At 39.8% G+C, this 20,238-nt stretch overlaps 1 protein-coding gene across 1 annotated transcript in view; it reads right to left on the bottom strand.

Moving 5' to 3' along the window:
- Bub1 (BUB1 mitotic checkpoint serine/threonine kinase) overlaps window positions 1-17,422 on the bottom strand; it is a 34,374-nt gene extending 16,952 nt beyond the window's left edge. The window contains exons 1-13 of the mRNA XM_041670369.1: window positions 17,314-17,422; window positions 15,157-15,216; window positions 14,932-15,070; window positions 12,769-12,965; window positions 11,885-11,928; window positions 8,757-8,857; window positions 6,332-6,384; window positions 6,062-6,249; window positions 3,969-4,120; window positions 2,753-2,979; window positions 1,572-1,630; window positions 298-426; window positions 102-212 (exon numbers count right to left, since the gene is read on the bottom strand). Of these exons, the coding sequence (XP_041526303.1) occupies window positions 102-212; window positions 298-426; window positions 1,572-1,630; window positions 2,753-2,979; window positions 3,969-4,120; window positions 6,062-6,249; window positions 6,332-6,384; window positions 8,757-8,857; window positions 11,885-11,928; window positions 12,769-12,965; window positions 14,932-15,070; window positions 15,157-15,216; window positions 17,314-17,330 (1,477 nt within the window). The 5' untranslated portion in view covers window positions 17,331-17,422. The remainder of the gene's footprint in view (window positions 1-101; window positions 213-297; window positions 427-1,571; window positions 1,631-2,752; window positions 2,980-3,968; window positions 4,121-6,061; window positions 6,250-6,331; window positions 6,385-8,756; window positions 8,858-11,884; window positions 11,929-12,768; window positions 12,966-14,931; window positions 15,071-15,156; window positions 15,217-17,313) is intronic.
- Between the last annotated feature and the right edge of the window lie 2,816 nt (window positions 17,423-20,238).

Below are 20,238 nucleotides of genomic sequence, written 5' to 3'. Positions count from 1 at the left end.
GACACACTATTCAAAGGCAGGGCCACATCTAAATCTTGATAATATCTATAGCAACTTCCTGTGATACTGTGTACTTAATAGTTTTCTAAATAAATCATTACTTTGAAACTGGGCTTCAAATGCATCTTCATTTTGATCTAGAGAAGGCCACTCTCCTTTATCATCAGAAATATCAGGAAGTGTTGGAGCCTGAAATATATTCATGATGAAACCTTATAAAACAGAAAAAAAAATATGTCAACAGGCAAAGATTACAAATCAGTTTTTATTAATTTGCATACAAACAAAATATTTTACCTAATGCTTCCTTGGTGTGCACAGTTGGTGATGGCTGCACTTTGGATGGTGTTGCTTGAACCATTCCCAATGATGTGTTTGGAGTTGTGTGAAAAGAATTAATGCTGGCAACCTTATTTGTTTCACACACTAGCAAAGGAGTGGGACAAAAGGTACTTACTATCAGTATGTCACTCAGAACACATTAGAAGGCACACGATTACAGTAATTACAATTTAAAAGTTTACCAATAATAATTATCACTATTTCCATTATCTTTGATTGGGCTTTCAAATATTCATGTTTATCTTTGTAATAATACCATGAAGTAAGGTCAAGAACTGTCCTTTTATAGAAAAATAAAGGTTACATCAACGTAGGAGTTTTGTCATGCAAAGAATCCTTAGCTCACAATATAGGAGGGAATGATCACATTGTAAATCATTCCCTCCTACTATGCTGTGAATCTTAAGCAAGTTTTTCATTTCATTCAGCTGATGTTTGCTCAGACTTTCTTTCTTTTCCCCTGTTCATCTGGAAGCGCTGACATCTTTAGTGCTTACACAGGAATATTGCTGCCTGAAAGCTTTACACTTGTTCATTCTATCTGAACCAGGTTCACCGAGTTTGCTGCGTAAGTAGTTCCCCTTTCCAGCCCCCCCCCAACTAAATCTTACTCCAGCCATCCTTCCTAACCACCTTCTTTGAAACCTAACTCTCCACCCTAATATTAACACCTCTTTTCCTATGGAAATCCTCCCCTTTTCCATTGTGACTGCCTCACTAACTACTTAGAACTATGCTTTGCATCTAGCCAGCGTGAACCAAGTCTTGGTGCATTAAGTCTCTACTTCAAATAGCCCCGTTCCTACTGTTAGTGGAAAGGATGCCAGTCACAGAAAGAGGGGAAGTGAATTACCAAACTGTGACTTTATTACTTAATGAACAAAATTATCTTCTGTGAAAATGCCTCCACTGTGGTTCCAAACAGAATATAATACTAATTAAACTAATCCCCTTTCCCATCTAACGCATTAGCTATGCCTTTCAGATTAATACACTGAGAAGCTTAATAGAAAAATGCCAAAGGATTCTGAAAAAGGAAGATGTTACTAAGAAATGAATTTCTATTTTTTTTAATGAATTTCTATTTTTGACCAAAAACTGTCTGAGGCTTTATAACATCATTCTTACCCTCTAAAGAGTAAGGCCATCCTACACCACAGTCACAATACAGACACTGAGCAAACCAAGACTACTCAAACAAGTTGGATAAAATTATAATGCAACACTACCTTCTTTTGTTTCTGGTCCACTCTGTGGCATGAATTCATGAATACTTTGACTCACACACCTGAAAGAGAAATCTCTTGAAACACACTGAAGAATAAAAGCACTTTACATATTAGAATTTTTAAGTAACTCTCAAGAAACAATAAAATATTGCCAACAATGCTAAGTCTGTTAGGGTGAGGATAAAATTGCTTAAGACCATGGTATAAGTAAATAAAATATTTATTGCCTTTGAGAATATTAATTCTTTCAAATAAGGATAATCATTGGACATTTTAGTGAGACCCATTGAATCTGCCTTTCAGCACAATAACAATCATCCCTCCATGTGACAGGACAGAATGATGGTTTCGCAAATTCAAACGCACTTCATTTATGGTTTATATTAAAGGCCTAAGATCTAGTTGCAGGCACTGTGTGTTAGTGGAACTAGTACCTTTCTTGTACTAGTTACCTGAAACTACTAGTGATATCCAGATTTTAAATTAACAGTGAGGATGAAGGGAAAAGGTATCAAACCACTTATATAACAGCTTGCTTTTAAATCATACTGGGGCAATCAACCTCGTCTGCCTAATCCTGCTAGAATTCTCTTAAGGAACCTTATTAAAATGGTAAGCAAAGTACAAATCACTTTTAGTTTTACAAATTCCTATCAAATTGCAAGATAAGCAATGAACAACCAAAGACAAAAATGTAAAACAAATAAGAAATTATTATTTCTGAAACTTAGAAAAATCCTTCAGTACTGGAAAATATTGGGAGATAGATTTTGGCACAGAATTATCAACACACATCCCATATAACTTCTGAAGGAATACAAAGAAAACATGAGAACATATGTCAAATAACTTTCAGGCCAGTAAAAGTGCCTATAGGTATGTAGTAAAAGACAGTAAGTACTTTCAGTTTGCAGTTTACAGTTATATATTCTGAATGTACAGTGAGAAACTGCTTGACGTTTATAATTCAAGAAAAAAGTACAAAGTAAACAAACAGTATAAAAGAAGTGTGGAATTAAGTGTGAAAGATTCAAGGCCAATATTTTGAGAATCATTTCAGCAAACAAAAATTTAAAAACAAGAACCATTCATCTTTTATACAATATATTACTGTAGATCATGAAAATAAATTATACATGCAATGCATATCACTATCCCCTCCAGGACAACATTTAGCTTACCTGGAATCTGTCACTGACTGGCCACTTCCAGGAACAGGAAGAGCTGGCTGGCTGGCAGCTGGGATCATCAAAGCACTGTTAACAGTATTTACCACATGAGGAACCGAAGGTGCATTCTGTGGTTTCTGTCCTGAGTTCTCTGAGGTCTGCTGATTGATGGATGGAAGACTTGGAACCCTCAGTTCCTGCTGGGAGCATGTATTTGGTCCCATGCATACTGGATTAACCTTTCATGTTGAACAAAAATATTATTAATCAGTCACTACAGCTTTTCAAAGCACAGCAACAAAATAGACTAGCCTCTGTGATGGCTTCTTGTAGCTTCTTAAACAAGGACACACTAAAAGCTTATAGTTAAATTTTTTAATATTTATTTATTTATTTATTTATTTGTGTGTGTGTGTAGGTGCATACATGTGTAAGTCAAAGAACAACTTTTAGGAGCTGGTTCCCTCTTATTTGTTGGGCTAAGGTCTCAATTCTCTGTACCACATATTCCGATCTAGCTGGCTCACAAGCAACCAGAAAATTTCTGTATGAGAGTTGGGATTACAGATGTGTGCCACTATATCTGACTTTTATATGTGTTGTTGGGATCAAACTCAGGCCATCTGGCTTATACAGCAAATACCTCTATTGGCTAAAATACCACTCAAGCCCAGCATCTTATAATTTTAACCACTGAAAAACAAATTGGCATCTATAATATTAGTATTTAAGTATCTCAGGCTGGGCAGTGGTGGCACACGCCTTTAATTCCAGCAATTGGGAGGCAGAGGCAGGGGGATCTCAGTGAGTTCAAGGCCAGCCTGGTCTACAAAGTAAGTTCCAGGAGAGCCAGGACTATTGCATAGAGAAGCCCTGTCTTGAATATTATTATTATTCACTGCTCAATCCATTTTCTTTTTCTTTTTTTTTTCTTTTGGTTTTTCGAGACAGGGTTTTTTTATATAGGGCTATCCTAGAACTCATTCTGTAGCTCAGACTGGCCTTGAACTCACAGAGATCTATCTGCCTCTGTCTCCTGAGTGCTAGGATTAAAAGTGTGCACCACCACAGTCTGGCTAATTCCAAATTTTATATATCTTTCTATATCAAATTATTTTAAAATTTGGTATGATTCCTAGCTAAACTAGAATAACTACAGAAACAGGCACAGAGGGCAACAGCTAGTAGCATTAGGGATAAGCTACAGTAGTGAAGAACGTGAACGTACGTCAGGCCTGTTCTGGGAAGCAGGCAGGTCCTTGTGAGACAACTCCACCACCTGATGCAATTTCTTGTGAAGTTCATCCATTTTCTGTTTTAACAGTTGCTCTTCAAAGGCACCGGCTTCTTTCCTTTTCATATAATGTCTGTCTTCACTAACTTTAAAAAACATTAAAAAAAGCACGGTTTGCTCTCAAAATTTCATCAGAGTATTATATGCAAAATGAGCAAATGTTCACAATTTAGGATACTTTTTAAATCAAAACTTTCCATATTTTTTTGATTTTAGAACTGAAACTTACATCACCTTTTAATCGAAATCTTTACCTGTCCTCACCACTGTTACTATTAAATATAGGTTATCATGTTATAAACAACAAAAACCTGTTATGTGATCAATAATATTTAGCAATGGTATTCTAATACTGAACACTTCTTATAAAATAATGATACTGTACTGTAAATTACTTGAAAATGGTTATCCATTCATTTTTTTAAATTATTTTGTAACATATTTGTATATGTGCTTGTGTTTACGTGCACATGTATATATGGCTCCAAAAATCCCCAGGAGTAGTCTAGGCTGCCTCTGCTAACTGAGTGCTGTGATTAAAAGAGTGTGTCATCACATTTGTCTTTTTAATGTGATTCCTGGGAATCAAACTCACTCCTCATTATTGCATGGCAAGAACTTTACTGACTGTGCTATCTCTCAATCTCCTATTATTCCCCACTTCAGATTTTAAAAAATGTAACTCTAGGCACTTTTCAAAAAAATATTAAAGTATTAAAGGGCACAAATCCCAAGGGAGATATGAATGTGGAGGTCAGAGAACAACTTGCTGGTTCTCTCCTCCTACCATGTTGTCTTAGGATTAGAACTGAGATAGTCATACTTGGTGGCTTTTAATTGTGTGTGTGTGTGTGTGTGTGTATGTGTGTACATGTATGTGATGGTGCCTACAGAGGCTAGAGATGTTGGATCCCCCTGGAGCTGTGTGTTACAGGGTGTTGTGAGTCAACTAAAATGGGTGCTGGGCACTGAACTCAGGTCCTTTGCAAAGACAATACTAGCTCTTAATGCTGAGCCACCTTTCCAGCGTCTCCTCTTTAGGAAATAAAATGTACAAGGTCAGAGTTTCAACAAAATTTTGGATAGTTCTATTTCCAATAAACATCAAATATGGGCACACTCCAAACAAATCAGTCTGCCTTGAGACTGTAAGTTGTGGCACATGAAAGAAAACTATCTATGGCCAACTCAAAATGGGTCCTCCACAAATATTGACTTTTCTCTATGGTTGGTAAATATAAAAATAAGGAACATAGGGATAAAAATGGCTCAGTAGTTAGGAGAGCTCTTGCAAAGTTCAGCTCAGTTGCTGGCACCTCTATCAGGCAGCTACCACCCTTTTCTGGCCTGTAGGGACACTGTACTCATATGCACAAACCCATCACACATAACTTTAAATAAACAAATCTTTAAAAAGATAATGAAGAAAAGGTTCACATGGTAGACGTAGTCCAAATAACCTAGAGGGTACAGAACCCTGAGTGGAGAACAAAGGTTCGTTTTCCTGTCTCTAAGACCTACGTTATAGTAAAAAACCAAGTGCAAAGGTACATTTTCTTATGAGGAACAAAGAGTATTTGTTCCATAAACATAAATAACTTTGTCATGCTGATCAGAAGACTACTTCTACATGTTTTGTTTAAAGTAGATGCAAACTTGGAAAATCTCTTCTTAACCTCAGTTCTCAATTAAATCCTTTCAAAGAGCAAATGAATGCTCTACAAATTTAGGACTACTGTATATAGAGATTCAAATTCACATAGATGATATGGAAACACTATCCATTTCACTTATGCAAAGAAAACACCAGTAAGGATGTTTACTGTAGCGCTGTTTCAACTGTCAGTGGTATTATCAGTTCGGCAATTGAGCCTGTGGAAAAGCATGCTGCGAGGCTAGTGTCTAACAAAGACTTCTAGGCTTCTGAGAAAAACTCAAGACATTCTCTTGTCTTTTCATTCAGTTATGTGATTACTCATCATTTAAAAAGACACATACAAAAAAGCGTGATATAAGAGTGCAAATACCCCACTGTTCATGCTTCCTCCGTTGATTGTATTTCTGGGCTCTTAGTTCTTCAAAGGAAAATTCTGAATCCCCACGAATAAGCTTTTCCTTGCAGTACATAACAACCTGCTGAGTGTCAGCCGTGGGTGCCACAGATGAGCTGACAGAGCACTCTGATTTGGAAATCATGATCACTCTTTGTTCCTTACTGGGGAGAAAGACACCACTTACAACAGTGCACTAAAGTAACTTGAAGGGAACTTAAGTAATAATGTACTCATTGTACTTGCATATTTGACTTGTTATCACAAGAGGATTGTGTCACACCAGAACATTCTGAGCCCTACAAGACAGAAAACAAACATGAGCATTCACTTACCAATGAGAAACCTTCACACAAATTACTTCATAATTCATCTGAAAATGCTCCCTGGAAAGGAGCCTCTTAAACGCAAGTAGATTTACATGTTTATGAAAACTATTAATAGTTGGAGCTTTAGTTGGCATTATTTTTACTTAGCTTTTCAAACTGAGGTCCCCCCAAACAAAACAATTAATTTAAATTTAAGAAAATAAAATTTCCACCTTTTGTCTGCAAGGTCCCTGATCCTGTACCACAAAACCCATCGGAGGGATGAATGTGTTCATGACTGGCCGGCAGAAGCCCCAGAAAGGGAGTACAGACATTCCTCAATCCCCTAAACTTTCTGGTCATTCTGCAGGGGCTTCTTTCCCCTGCCTCTCTCTTCCTATCCCATCCCAGCTTGCTCCCAGGAACCCCTTTCCTTCTTCGGGGTCATAAGATCCCCCAGCTCAGCCTGTTTGGGGGCTGGGACAGGGTGGTGAATGCAACCGGGCAGGAGTTCCTTTGTTTCACTGAGTCTGCAAGCAGCAAGCTAGTCCTTTTGTCTGTGAGGTCCCTGGCCAGCAAGTGGCCCTGATCCTGTACCAGAAGATCCATCTGAGAGGAGAAGAAAGGAGTCTCACCATCCTTCAGTCTGTATTGTGATCACAGATATGGAAAGACAAGTAATGCAAGTGGCCTAAGAACATTGTTAAGGACAGAGATGGATGATGGGATCCTTGAGAACCTTCATCTGGTGATGGATGGAGATAGAGACAGAGACACACATTGGAGCACTAGACTGAGCTCTCAAGGCCCAGATGAAGAGCAGAAGGAGGGAGAACATGAGAAAGGAAGTAAGGACCGCGAGGGGTGCGCCCACCCATGGAGACGGTGGGACTGATCTAATGTTAGCTCACCAAGACCAGCTGGACTGGGACTGAATGAGCATGTGATCAAACCGGACTCTCTGAATGTGGCTGACAATGAGGACAGACTGAGAAGCCAATGATAATGACACCGAATTTTGATTCTACTGCATGTACTGGCTTTTTGGGAGCCTAGTCTGTTTGGATGCTCACCTTCCTAGACTTGTATGGAGGGGGGAAGGCCTTGGATGTCCCACAGGGCAGGGAACCCTGACTTATCTTAGGACTGGAGAGTGAGGGGGAGGAGGAGTGGGGAAAGTGGGAGGGAAAATGGGAAGATGGGAGGAGGTGGAAATTCTTAATAAATAAATAAATAATAAAAAATTAAAAAAAAATTTCCTTCTGTTGCTTTCCTCTCAGAAATTCCCAATAGTAGCAATAACCTACTAAACAAATATTCATTGATATTTCACAGATATCATACAATGAGCTAGGACTGGGGAATATGACCAGAAGTAACACTCATTGATCTGTCTGTAAATTTAGAGTAGTAGAAAGAGGGTGGCAAACACTGTAAGATATAAACTGGGACAATCTGTATCAAAGTTAGACATGCATGTTCTACTTCTAGGAATGTGTGCATTAGCAAAACAGATGTCTTTACATGGGATTAAACTACAAAAAAGTCCTAAAGAACGACTGTCCTATGAAAGAGAAAGATGCTAAGAAACATGAAGCTGAAGAAGAGATCTGAGTATTTTTATGTTTACAAGCAAGCAAAGCAGAAGAGATGTAGATGGGTCAAAAATATTTACAGGGATGAAAAGTAGGCACAAGTAGGAAGCTACTTTTCCCCCATGGAAACAGCAGAGAAAGATGCAGTTACCTATGTAATGGTTGGTAGCAAAAATGATAAGATTATCTTCTGCTGTGTTGCAGAAATAATATTTATTTTTTATAGCTATGAGAGTGAGATAGACACATCCCAAATTTGAGAACAATAAAGTTTAAAAATCACATTAAAAAATTAAGTGGTAAACAGACGAGACATACGATATCAAGAGTGGTGTCGAATGTAGAGTAGAGAAGAAGTGCCTGAAAATGCTAGAGTTCTGTTTTGAGGTTATGAGCATAAATGTTTGAGGTTCTGGGTTTTTTTCTAGAGCAGGGCTCAAAAACCATCAAATGTGATCCAAAATAGGAATTTCCTGGGCCTACAAAGAAGCCAGCAGAACAAACAGAGGGTATTAAAAAGAAAGAAACTGCGGACAGTGTTTGTGTGGCAGGTAGGGGTCCTTAGGTTTGACAAGAAGTTATATTTGAGTTGAGCAAAGATAGATGAAAAGGCTCAGAGCTGCCATGGAGTGGTGGTGAAATGGAGGTCAGTCCCAGCAGACAGGGTCAATGGAATAAGATGCAAAGGCAAACATAAAAGACAGTCAGAATGGCTGTCCAATAACATTCCTTATTTCTATACAACATACAAATAAATGTTCTTGTTACCAGACTCTTAGGAACACAGGGTGAGTTTTTTCCTGGACTTGACTTTGTTGTCATGACTTGGTTTACAATCTGTGCACTATGCAGAGGTTCCGAGGTTGCAGCTATAAGTGAAAAGTAACATTAAATAAAATTAGCACACAATACATTCCACTGTTCTTTCGGTATGTTATATTTAAAACATCTATTTGGAGCTGGAGAGACGGCTCAGCAGTTAAGAGCATTTGTTCTTTGTTTTTTTAATATTTATTTATTATGTATACAATATTCTGTCTGTGTGTACGTCTGCAGGCCAGAAGAGGGCACCAGATCTCATTACAGATGGTTGTGAGCCACCATGTGGTTGCCGGGAATTGAACTCAGGACCTTTGGAAGAGCAGGCAATGCTCTTAACCACTGAGCCATCTCTCCAGCCCAAGAGCATTTGTTCTTACAGAGGACAAAAGTATAAGTCCCAGCACCCACATGGTGGTTCACAGTCATCCATAACTCTAGTTTCAGGGAATGTGGATAATAGGTATGTATGCAATGTAGACATACATGCAAGTAAAACACTCATACATATAAAATAAAACATCTAACACATAAATACAAAAATTACTTTAAAAAAATCAATCCATTTTAAATTGTCTCAGAAATGGACTAATTTTCAGCTAAGAAAAATATTAGAGAAAGTTAAGAAGTTAAGATACTATCTAGATGGAATATAAAGTCTAAGTGGTTATTTTAAACAAGATGACAGTGACTATTGGTAATGGCATCATTACCTCACCAACACTGCATCTGACAGAGGGCTTATTTTCAAAATACATAAAGAACTCAAGAAGCTAAACTTCAAAATACCACATAATCCAATTTTAAAAATGGGGTACAGATCTAAATAGAAGAATTCTCAATGAAAGACTCACAAATGGCCAAAAGACACTTAAAGAATTGCTCAACATCAAAGAAATTCAAATCAAAACGACTCTGAGATACCATCTTACATCAGTCAGAATGGCTAAAATCAAAAACACTGTTGATAGCTTATGCTGGAGAGGATGTGGAATAAGGAGAACACTCCTCCATTGCTGGTGGGAGTGCAAACTGGTACAGCCACTCTTGAAATCAATATGACGTTTTCTTAGGAATCTACCTCAAGACCGGGCTATACCAATTTTAGGTATATACCCAAAGGATGCGCAATCATACCACAAGACACTTGGTTAATTATGTTTATAGGAGCATTATTCATAATAGTCAGAACCTGGAAACAATCTAGATGCCCCTCAACCAAAGAATGGACACAGAAAATGTAATATATTTATATAATAGAGTATTACTCAGCTGTAAAAAATAATGACCTCATGAAATTTGCAGGCAAATGGCTAGAACTAGAAAAAAAAACATTCTGAGTGAGGTAACCCATACCCAGAAAGACAAACATGGTATGTACTCACTCATAGGTGGTTATTAGGAATAAAGTATAGGACAACCAACCTACAATCCACAGCCCTAGAGAGTCTAGATAACAAGGAAGGCCCAAAGAGGGATGCATGGATTTCCTTGGGAAGGAGAAGTAGAAAAGACCTCCTAGGTAAACTGGGGACGGGGTTGGGGGTATGGAGGGATGGAGAGGGAGCAGGTTAGGTGGGCTGTGTGCAGGAGGCCAGTAGGAGGCAGAATGGAGAGGGGAGAGTAACAAGAGACATCCTGATGTGGGAACCATTTCAGGGTTAGGGAAAAACCCCAAGCCAGGGAAACCCCCAGGAATTCACAAGGATGACCCCAACTAAGACTCCTAGCAGTGGTGGAGAGGGTGCCTGAACTATCCATCTACTGTAGCAGATTGGTGACTTCCTTAATTGCCATCAGAGATACGCTATCCAGTAACTGATGGAAGCAGAGAAGACAGAGATCCACAGACAAGCACTGTGCTAAGCTCCAAGTCTTTCAGAGGGAAGGGAGGAGGGATTGTACTAGACAGGGGGGTCATGATAGGGGAATTAACAGAGATAGCTGACCTGAGCTTGCAGGAGCTCATGGACACTGGATCCACAGTCAGGAAGCCTGCATGGGACAGACCTAGGCCCTCTGCATGTATGCGACAATCATGAAGCTTGGTCTCTTAGTAAGGCTTCTAACAGTGAGAGCAGGACCTCTCCCAGGTGCTTAGCTGGCTTTTGGTAACCTATTCCCCATGCTAGATTACTTGGCCCTGCCTCTACATAAAGGGAGGACTTGATACCGCCTCAACTTGATGTGCCATGCTTTGTGCAAGCTCATGGGAGGTCTGTACCTTTCTCAATGGAGATGGAGAAATGGATGGGAAGGAGGCAGGTATATGGATAAGAGAAGGGAATGGGAGGAGAGGAGGGAAAATGGCTGATATGTAAAATATTAAAAAAATCATTATTTAAATAAAAATTAGAAAAAATTAAATAAAATCAGCTCCCAGTTAAATCAAAACAAAAACGGTAAATAAAAAGCTACATTACGCCCACTTGATTCAATTCTGGAAAGATGAGCAATCCAGCATATCCTCTCTTGAGGATGATTTTTTCTTTTCTTTTTTAAGACAGCATACTGGAGGGGGAGGGAGGCTGGAGAGATGGCTCAGCGATTTTAAGAGCACTGACTGCTCCTACAGAGAGCACCTAGGTTTAATTCCCAGCACTCACATACAGCTCACACCTGTCTCTAACCCAGTTCCAGGAGATCTGACACCTTCATACCAAGAGACACAAAATAAAGTTAAATAAGACAGTATATTCTATGTAGCCCTGGCTATCCTCAAAACTTATGTTCCTTCTCTGTTAGCCTTCCTTCTGAGTGCTGGGATTATAGGTATGTGCCATTACACTATATCTAGATATAGGCTTATCATTTTTTGAGGTAAATTCATTAAGCTTTGCTTGCAGGTTTGCTCTATTACGGTGCTAAGACACAGTCCCCTTGCTATCCAAAGTTATTTTGTGAGATTATTATCAGAGTGTCTTCCTATTACCCAAAACAGTAACTTGGCTTTTGGTTTTCAATAAATACTATATGAGGCCTTTTTTTTTTAAACAAACAAAACAAAAAACATTTAATGCAAAAATTACAGACTAAATTTTCAGCAATCTAGACATTTTAGAAAAGTATTATTTTACCTTGAGCTGGCAAATGGGTTCTAGTAAGACGTGCCTGGAATAGACTAAATAATAATAGAAAACATATAAATATATATTTTAATTTTACAGTTTAATATACATCTATGTTGAAATGGAAACAAAATATAACAAGCAATAAAGACAGAAAATGAAAAACTTAATTTCAAAGTTGCTTTAAACTACAGAAATAAAATTATGTATTAGAAAAGTCCTCTTTTTACACAGTTTATGTTAATATTTTTCAAATTCATCAAGCACATACATCTACTTGGTCCATGAACCAAGAATGCAGATGTTAAAACTCAAAAATGTTCAACTACGGGGCTGGAGAGATGGCTCAGTGGTTAAGAGCATTGCCTGCTCTTCCAAAGGTCCTGAGTTCAATTCCCGGCAACCACATGGTGGCTCACAACCTCTGTAATGAGATCTGGTGCCCTCTTCTGGCCTGCAGACATACACACAGACAGAATATTGTATACATAATAAATAAATAAATATTAAAAAAATGTTCAACTACTACTTCACATATTTTATAATCTGAAACAATTACAATATCGCAAAGAAATCAAGATAGAAAACTCAAGGGAGGTCTGTCTTCATGAATGGACAACTCTATTTATGACTTAATGGGCTGTTCTGAGGGAAAAATTTGCTCTGTCTCTTGTATGTGTCTTTCTTCTGACGTGATGTCCTGTGTTGTCTCACAATTCTGCAGTCTAGAGTGACATTATAAAATCTGTCACACACCATCCTAAGAACAGTATAAAGCTCTACATCTTCATTCAGATCTATAACACATATCCAGTATGACTTAGAGTTATTTAAAGTAGACAGATACAAAAATACACATGAAGGAAAAGATGAGTTATATATTTTGACACTACCTGTATCGTTGCTCTATTAGTTCTTTAGGCTCAGCCTGGTTTTGAATTCCTCTCTGAAAAACAGCACTGGCATGCTGCAGCGCTCCCTGGGCTTCCAGATAGTCCGCCCAGGCTATATAGAGAGGAGATGACTTGGTTCCAATTCCCTGGTTATACAGAAACTCAAAAAACTGATGAAGATCACTGTTGTACTCAGCCTACAGAAACCCAGAGCAGAATCACACAAAAACAGTGAGGTACACAGAGATGATTAATGGATATGGGACAGCTAGGACAGGGAGAACGGCTTCTACTAGGAAACTATGGTTGATAATTATATTCCAAAATTGCTAACAGAGAGGGTTTTGATTTTCAACACATAAGAAATGATAAATATTAGAGGTTATATACCAATTATTCAGACCACACATTGTACATCATTTACATGTTGTTCCTCTATTCCATAATTATGAATAACATGACAATAATTATCAATACAAGACAACCAAACTGCTAGGCTAGGTCTGTCCTAGAACCCAGTCAGCCCTACACTGTTCAGTCTCCACGAAAGTCTAGGAATATATTGTATAGGTAAAGACATATGTTGTTCTCAGTTGGGGAATCTAAAAATCATCTCTTTCCTTGATATTAAAGGATTATGACAGTATTTCCCCAAATAGTAGGGTCTACAATGATTTATTACATGAAATATTGCTTTAGTCTTAACCTGAGGTTACTCAAGTTCCACAGGGTGCCTTTAATTATAGTATTTTATAATTTAAGGAACAATTTCATGTTCACTTTATCTATTCCATATGATTTTACTACTAGAATTCATAGCCCCAAGTTTTCATTTCAGATTAAATTGAAAAAGTTCTATCCTCTTTTTTAAATAGCTGATAACATTTTCTTTATTATTTAAATTTGGTTTTTCAAGACAGGGTTTCTCTGTGAAAACAGTTCTGGTTATCCCGGAGCTCACTCTGTAGACCAGGTTGGTCTCGAACACACAGAGAGACCCGCCTGCCTCTATCTCTTGAGTACTGGGATTAAAGGCACGTGCAGTCACCACCTGGACTTGGTAACAATATTTTAATTAAAAACATGTTCCCACTAGGGGTTATTCTACCTGTAGTACATGATGTACAAATCTTAACTAATTTTCAAATTCTTTTAAAAACGTGTTGTTTATTATATTTGTATTGTTTGCAACAATTTTTAAATTTAAATATATTTTGATCATATTCTTCCCCTCCCCTAAGCCCTTCCAGATCCTCTCTTCCTCCCTGCTCATACAACTTTAAGTTCTTCCTCAAAAAACAAAACAAAAACCCAATACAACAGCAAAAACCCCCAAACCTACAAAACAAAATATATCAATGACTAAAAAGAAAAACACAAAAAAGGAAAGAAAAAAAAAAGAACAAAAAAACCCCAAACCGTAACCAAATAAAAGCACACCAAAAATTGTGGAGTCCTTTATTTGTTGGTCAACTACTCCTGGACGTGAGACCTGACACTCCACGTCAAAGCTGGACAAGACAAACCAAGAGAAGGCACGAGAGTCAGAGACCCACTTGTTAGAACACTCAGGAATCCCATGAAAACACTAAACCAGAAGCCATAATATAAGCATAAAGGCTGAGACTACCTTCTCCTTCTGTACTATAAGTCTGAGTTAAACTCCCAGAGACCTTAGGATCCAAGAGTTTATATTTTCCCTCTCTCAAGTACATTTCTTCTTTCCTTTTTTTTTCTTTTTGAGGCAGGGTCTTGATATACAGCCTTGGTTGGCCTGGAACTCACAATGTAGACCAGTCTTGGTCTTGAGCAGAGATCTGCCTGCTTCTTTCTCCCAAGTGCTGGGATTAAAGGTGTGAGCCTCCACAACCAGCTTCAACCACATTTCGTATCAAAGTCAAACAATTCGTTTAACTTTCTGTTCCTATCTCATGTTGGAACACACATATACAAAATAAAGAGGAATTTTAAAATTATATCACTGATTCCTCAATATTTCGGAAGCTAAGGCTTTAAAATACATATCTCTGACTATGTAACTTCTAAAAATTCATGACTGTAACCAAGAAATTGATAGGAAAAGGCAGTCTAAAATGATTCTAACAAGGGAGGGGGACCAAAAGTAAAACATATATTTAGTTATCTACCTGAAATTATACTCACAAATTTTAAACAATAATTGATGAATCTTGAGTCATTGTGGTACCTCTTCTCATCTAAAAATTCCTTCATTAGCTGTTGCAATAATGTTATCAAGTATTCTTTATTGTCAGGAAAATTTTCTTCTACCCACGTTATAAAGCTAGAAAAATATGAATATTAGTTTTCCACAGGGTAGCATATGGTTCCTTTGTTTAAAAGAAAACAAACAAACAAACACACACTAACCTTTCCCATTCCCCAAGTGGGTCATTGCCCTGGTAGCTTTGCATATGGGCTTCAAATATGCTAGAACAGAAAGTACATACATGAGAGGTTAGGAATAATTCCTAGAAACCAAAGACACATTTGATTCTACATTATGCCATCTATATGCCTGAAAATGGGATCTTGAATATAACCCAAACATCACATAAAAGAACAATCATTCAGACGTGTTCAGAGAAATCAGAAGCAGTATTTGCCCCCAGGTCTATCTAGATTCATTGATCCCCAACGTCACTGCAACCCAGTGGGACCTAGACAGGTCTACTCAGGCCCTTCCCCTCATTTCTCAGGAGCACAGATAAGACAGGGGGTGAGAATAAGATCCAAAGAAAGCCTCTCCTTTGGTGTGACAGCCCCAGAGATGCTGTCCCAGAGGAAAAGAACATGATGACAGGGCTGGTAAACACCCACTCTGCTCTTCTTACTTCCCTAACATCCCACCACAGCTTAAGAAGTCAGCCAAGCAAACCAAATTCCAATGAGCTCAGTTTGTTTGGGGTAAACAAACAATAACAAAAATAGTGCCATGTTTCATGAAGCAATAAAAAGGAAAAGCTGTGGGCAAGCTAAGGAGTAAGTGCGGAGTAAAAGCTATTTCTAAGGGAGTGACGTGTGATCAGTGTTAGAGCTACCACAGCCAGGTGAGGGAAATCATCAAGGCTGACAGAACCGGAGGGACAAAGCTGATGTACCAGGTGTGCTGAGCAGAAGAGGGGCCACGTTCTATCTGCATCTTAAGATGTTTGTGTTTTTCCACAGACAGGAATAGGGGTGGCAATACAAGTAGGAATCAGTTAGGAAGCTCTAGCAGAGTCTCAGTGCGCCAGGGTGAGACTAGACCGTGGAAAATTTCAGAGAGGGAAGATGGGTATGAGTCAAGGTGAGAAACAATCATAGGCTTTTAAACTGAGAAATGATAAGATTAGGGGAAAAAGAATTTAAAAGTAGTATTTTTGCAGAAATGACCAGAAAAATCAGTCTCGAAATATAACTTACTAGCATAATGAAATGGCTATTCAGAGAAACTACAGACAGCAATGGCTTTTTCATAATTTCACTGACAGAAGTAGTACATGTTTTAGAAATGTATTTGTTTAATTATCTCTAGGAATTTCACTTTTCTACTTAAAGGAACATATTTTGGATTCTTTTCGGCATGTCTGAATTGTCAGCACCATGACTTTTGTCTTTGAAAGTTATTGCTTATCAAAATAAGAATACAACTATTGTCGAAAGCAAACATTTAATAGCCTCACACTAAACGTACTCCCTGGGAAAATGGCCTAGACACACTGTAACTTAATACTAAAACACCTCATCATTAAAATAAACTAGCTTTTTAAAGGTCAAGATACCTGTTTCTTTCTTTTAATGGGGAGAGGCTTTCAAAAGAGAATATTTAGTTGATCTGATTAAAAATTAAATTGCCCTACGCCAACAGATTTGGGGTTATCTTATTCTTTGGATACCCAAAGGGCTGATTAAAAAAAAATAAAATTTTATTTCCTGTAACATGATTTAACAGTTTTTAAAAATAGTTTTACATCACAGGCTGGTAAGTCATTTAAGGCAAAAACAAAAAACAAAAACAACAAAAAAAGCAATCAGTGTGGGAACTTAAAAATCTGCTTGCAGATAGAAACAAATGGCTCTGACAACAAGCATTTCTTCATAAACTTCAGCTTTAATTTTTTCCCCAACATAGCAGGTAAGCAAGAAATAGTAAATTCTTCCCCGAGTTAACTAGCACTTTTATTAAGAGACTTTGAAATTTTCTCCTAAAACCTCCACCACACGAGCTTTGGGGACTTGGGGGCGGGGCGTCTGTTCAGAGGGAGCTTCCCGTGGAAAAGGCGCGTGTCACTTCCGACCGCCCTGAAGGTCCTTCCGGCAAACTGCCCCAAATCCCCCAAATCCCGGCCCACATAACGGCAGCCGGCTGCAGCTTGCAGCCCCCACTCGACCCCAGCGACCCGGAGGCCGCCACCATGGCGGAGGCATGGAGGGCGAACTCCCAAGGGAAGCCGCTGAGGAGAAAGCCCGGCTGAGGGCCCCGGCCTCAACCGTCCTGGCCGGCTCTCGGCTCGGCTCGCGCCTTCACTCCACCGGGACACTCACCGAAAGACATCTTCCATGACGAGAGAAAGCGCGGTGCGGCAAAACACCGAACCAGCCACCGCCACACTAGTGGCGCTCACTCCGATTCGAATCCCCCGCGCAGTCGAAGTCTTTACGCCGAGCGTTGGCAGCGCGCCTGATCATTGGCCTCGGCTGAGGGAGAACTGGCCAATCGCTGGGGCCGTTGCTAGGATACGAAGTCCCGCCCCCCGGCACGGGCCGTTCCTCCCACTTCCAGCGAGCCTTCTAGAGAGCCTTAGTGTAGGTGCCATTTCCGTTCTAGTGAGACGGTTCATAAATGCCGTGCCAGGCTCAACTTGACAATTTTGTGACTAGAACTACTTGAGCCTTCTTGGGTCCTGAGAGTCGCGAATCTTTGCTTTGCTTAAATAACAGAAAGTGCTTAGCTGGTGAGCTGACTCAGGGTAAAGGCACTTGCCGCCAAGGCTGACCTTACGAGTTCCATTCCCAGAATCCACAAGGTAAAAGGAAAGGAAACCAACTTCCTCAAGTTGGCGTCTGATCTCTACGTGCATGCTGTGGCATACACAGGTAACAAAGGTAACAAATGAGGAGACCACAATTCTCCATGCACATAGTCACCCACACAGTCTCACACACATGCATATGCATAAAAATAATTTTTTAGAGTCCAGATAGTCAAGAATAAATACAGAACATGTTCATGTGCGGTTAAGAGTGAGTTGAGAAATAATCTAGTCTTCTGTGTTCCTTGAGTTTTAATAACTTCCCACATTGCCTCTCAAGGCTCACTTGACCAAAGCAAGTAAAACATAAAACGCTCACTTGATCGCCTTCCTGCTTCTAGTGGCCCAGTGAGTGTTTCAGCTCTCTGAAGTTGTTAGACAAGATACATGGCAGCTCTGGACAGGTAGACATTTCCTAATCTAGAGAAAAGAATTAAGAGTGACTTCTCACTTGATTTCTTAAAGTCTTCTAGCTAGAGGGATAGTTCTGACATGTTTTTAACTTGCCACTAAAATATTACCTGTAATCACGATATTGGCAGATATCAGAATATGGTAAGCACCACTCTGGGGAGTTCTGGGTTCTTGTGGTCCATGTGGATAGTGGCAAGCAAAATAAAAGATTAAGAATACACTTCCCACAACTCCAGAGAACCTAGACAACAGAGAACCCTAAGAGAGACATATATGGATCTAATCTACTTGGGAGAAGAAAAAGACAAGATCTGAGTAAATTGGGAGCGTGGGGAGCGTGGGGATCATGGGAGAGTGCAGAAGGGAAGTGGGGGGGGGGGCGGAGAAAAATATATAACACAATAAAAACAATAAAAAGCAAAAAGGATACACATTTCAATCCCAGAACTGGGCAGAGGCAGGCAGATCTCGGTGAGTTCAAAGCCAGCCTGCTCTACATAGTAGTTCCAGGATAGCCAGGGCTACACAGAGAAGCCGAAGCTCTAAAAACAAATGAAAATACACTTAAAAAGGGGAGAGTTCCCCAGAGCAGAGAGAAAGCTTAGAGAAAGCACAGCAAAGGCTGTACAAAGGACTTGGGCTTTCATGTCACATTCGCTGGGCTTTTGGGTCGTTTTCGTGGCACTAAATTTCATGTGCCTGCTCTCTTGTACGTAGTGGTCTTTAAAAATTTATCCATAGCATGTGTCATTAGCATATTAGTGTTTGAATGCTACCTCCCAGCACGTTGGGGTTCAGGGCCAGTGGCTCTGGACAGTTCTAGAGGGCCTCGCCTAGCAGTTTCAGCTGCCCTTCGTGCCAACAGGTTGCACTCCTAGACTAACTTAGTAGCCTTTGTGTAAGGCTGCTGGACTTCACTCTCCACAGAACTTAGTCAGAATCTGAATCACACTCTTTCATTTGCCTTCTTGGGAGCAAAGGAAAGGACAGAGGAGAGGTAAGGTGCACCTAAGCTACCTGCAGTGCCCTCATCTGAAAAGAAGGGACTGTCCGGACAAGCCCCAGGGTGTCTTTGAGCTCTTAGCTTTATTATGGTTGAATGATTTCTAAAGTTCACACACCGAAATGCTGAGGACAGGCTGTACCTTGCTACAGAGCTACAGCCCTGGGTTGTGATGTTCACACCCTGGGGCCCCCATAAAAGCAGCATTCATTAATGAGGTCCCCATGTCAGTTCCATAGTGTGTAACTCAGTTATGTAAGCCCTGGATAAGGTGTTCAGGAGGCCACCAAGAGCCATGTGCCCTCGGGAAAGTCATTAAACATTGCTGGTTATTCATTTGTAGAAGAAGCTTAAAGGAAACCTGCCCACCAAATGCACAAGGTTATGCCATAACCCACCATCAACCACTGCATGTGGGAATGCCCTCTAAATGACCTTGCTGTGCTCGGGGTGGAGGTGGGGTGTCGATCTGCTGTCCTCCTGGGGCCAAGAGGCCAGGTGCAATGCAGAAACAGTTTTAGAGCCTGTTCTTGTCCTAAGATCCAGACAGCTCTTGGAGACTAATCCAGATGCCATCTCCAGTCTATTACGGACTAGTTCATTCTTCTCTGAGCCAATCACTGTCGGCTTCCTTCACTCCAGCTTTTCTCTTCAGCTCTTCATCTGGACTCTATCATGGGAGAGATTTCTGGGCCTGGCCCAGGGATAGCTGGAACATCTGCTGTACTGCCTCTGACCTCTCCTATCCTACTGATGGCTCCGAAGGACTCCCAGTTCCCATCTGGGTACTTTCGGTCCTTCGTTCCTAGAACTGTCTAGAGGCTCCTAGTGTTCTAGGGAGGGCAGCATCTTGGTGCAACTTTGCTGCCTGTCAGGATGAATGCTCTGGGGAAAAGGAAAGGACTGGGGAGGATCTTGGAAGGCAGGAGAGGCAGCTGTCAAAACCAACCCTCAGGAGGCTGCTAGATGGGGTGCTGAAGTAGACACCTCTTCCATATTAGACCTCAGAATTTCTCCTTC

This window comes from Microtus oregoni, unplaced genomic scaffold, assembly GCF_018167655.1.
Source record: "Microtus oregoni isolate MIOR12 unplaced genomic scaffold, Mior012 000020F_ref0000438, whole genome shotgun sequence".
Taxonomy (NCBI): domain Eukaryota; kingdom Metazoa; phylum Chordata; class Mammalia; order Rodentia; family Cricetidae; genus Microtus; species Microtus oregoni.
This window is presented reverse-complemented; position numbering and strand designations above follow the sequence as displayed.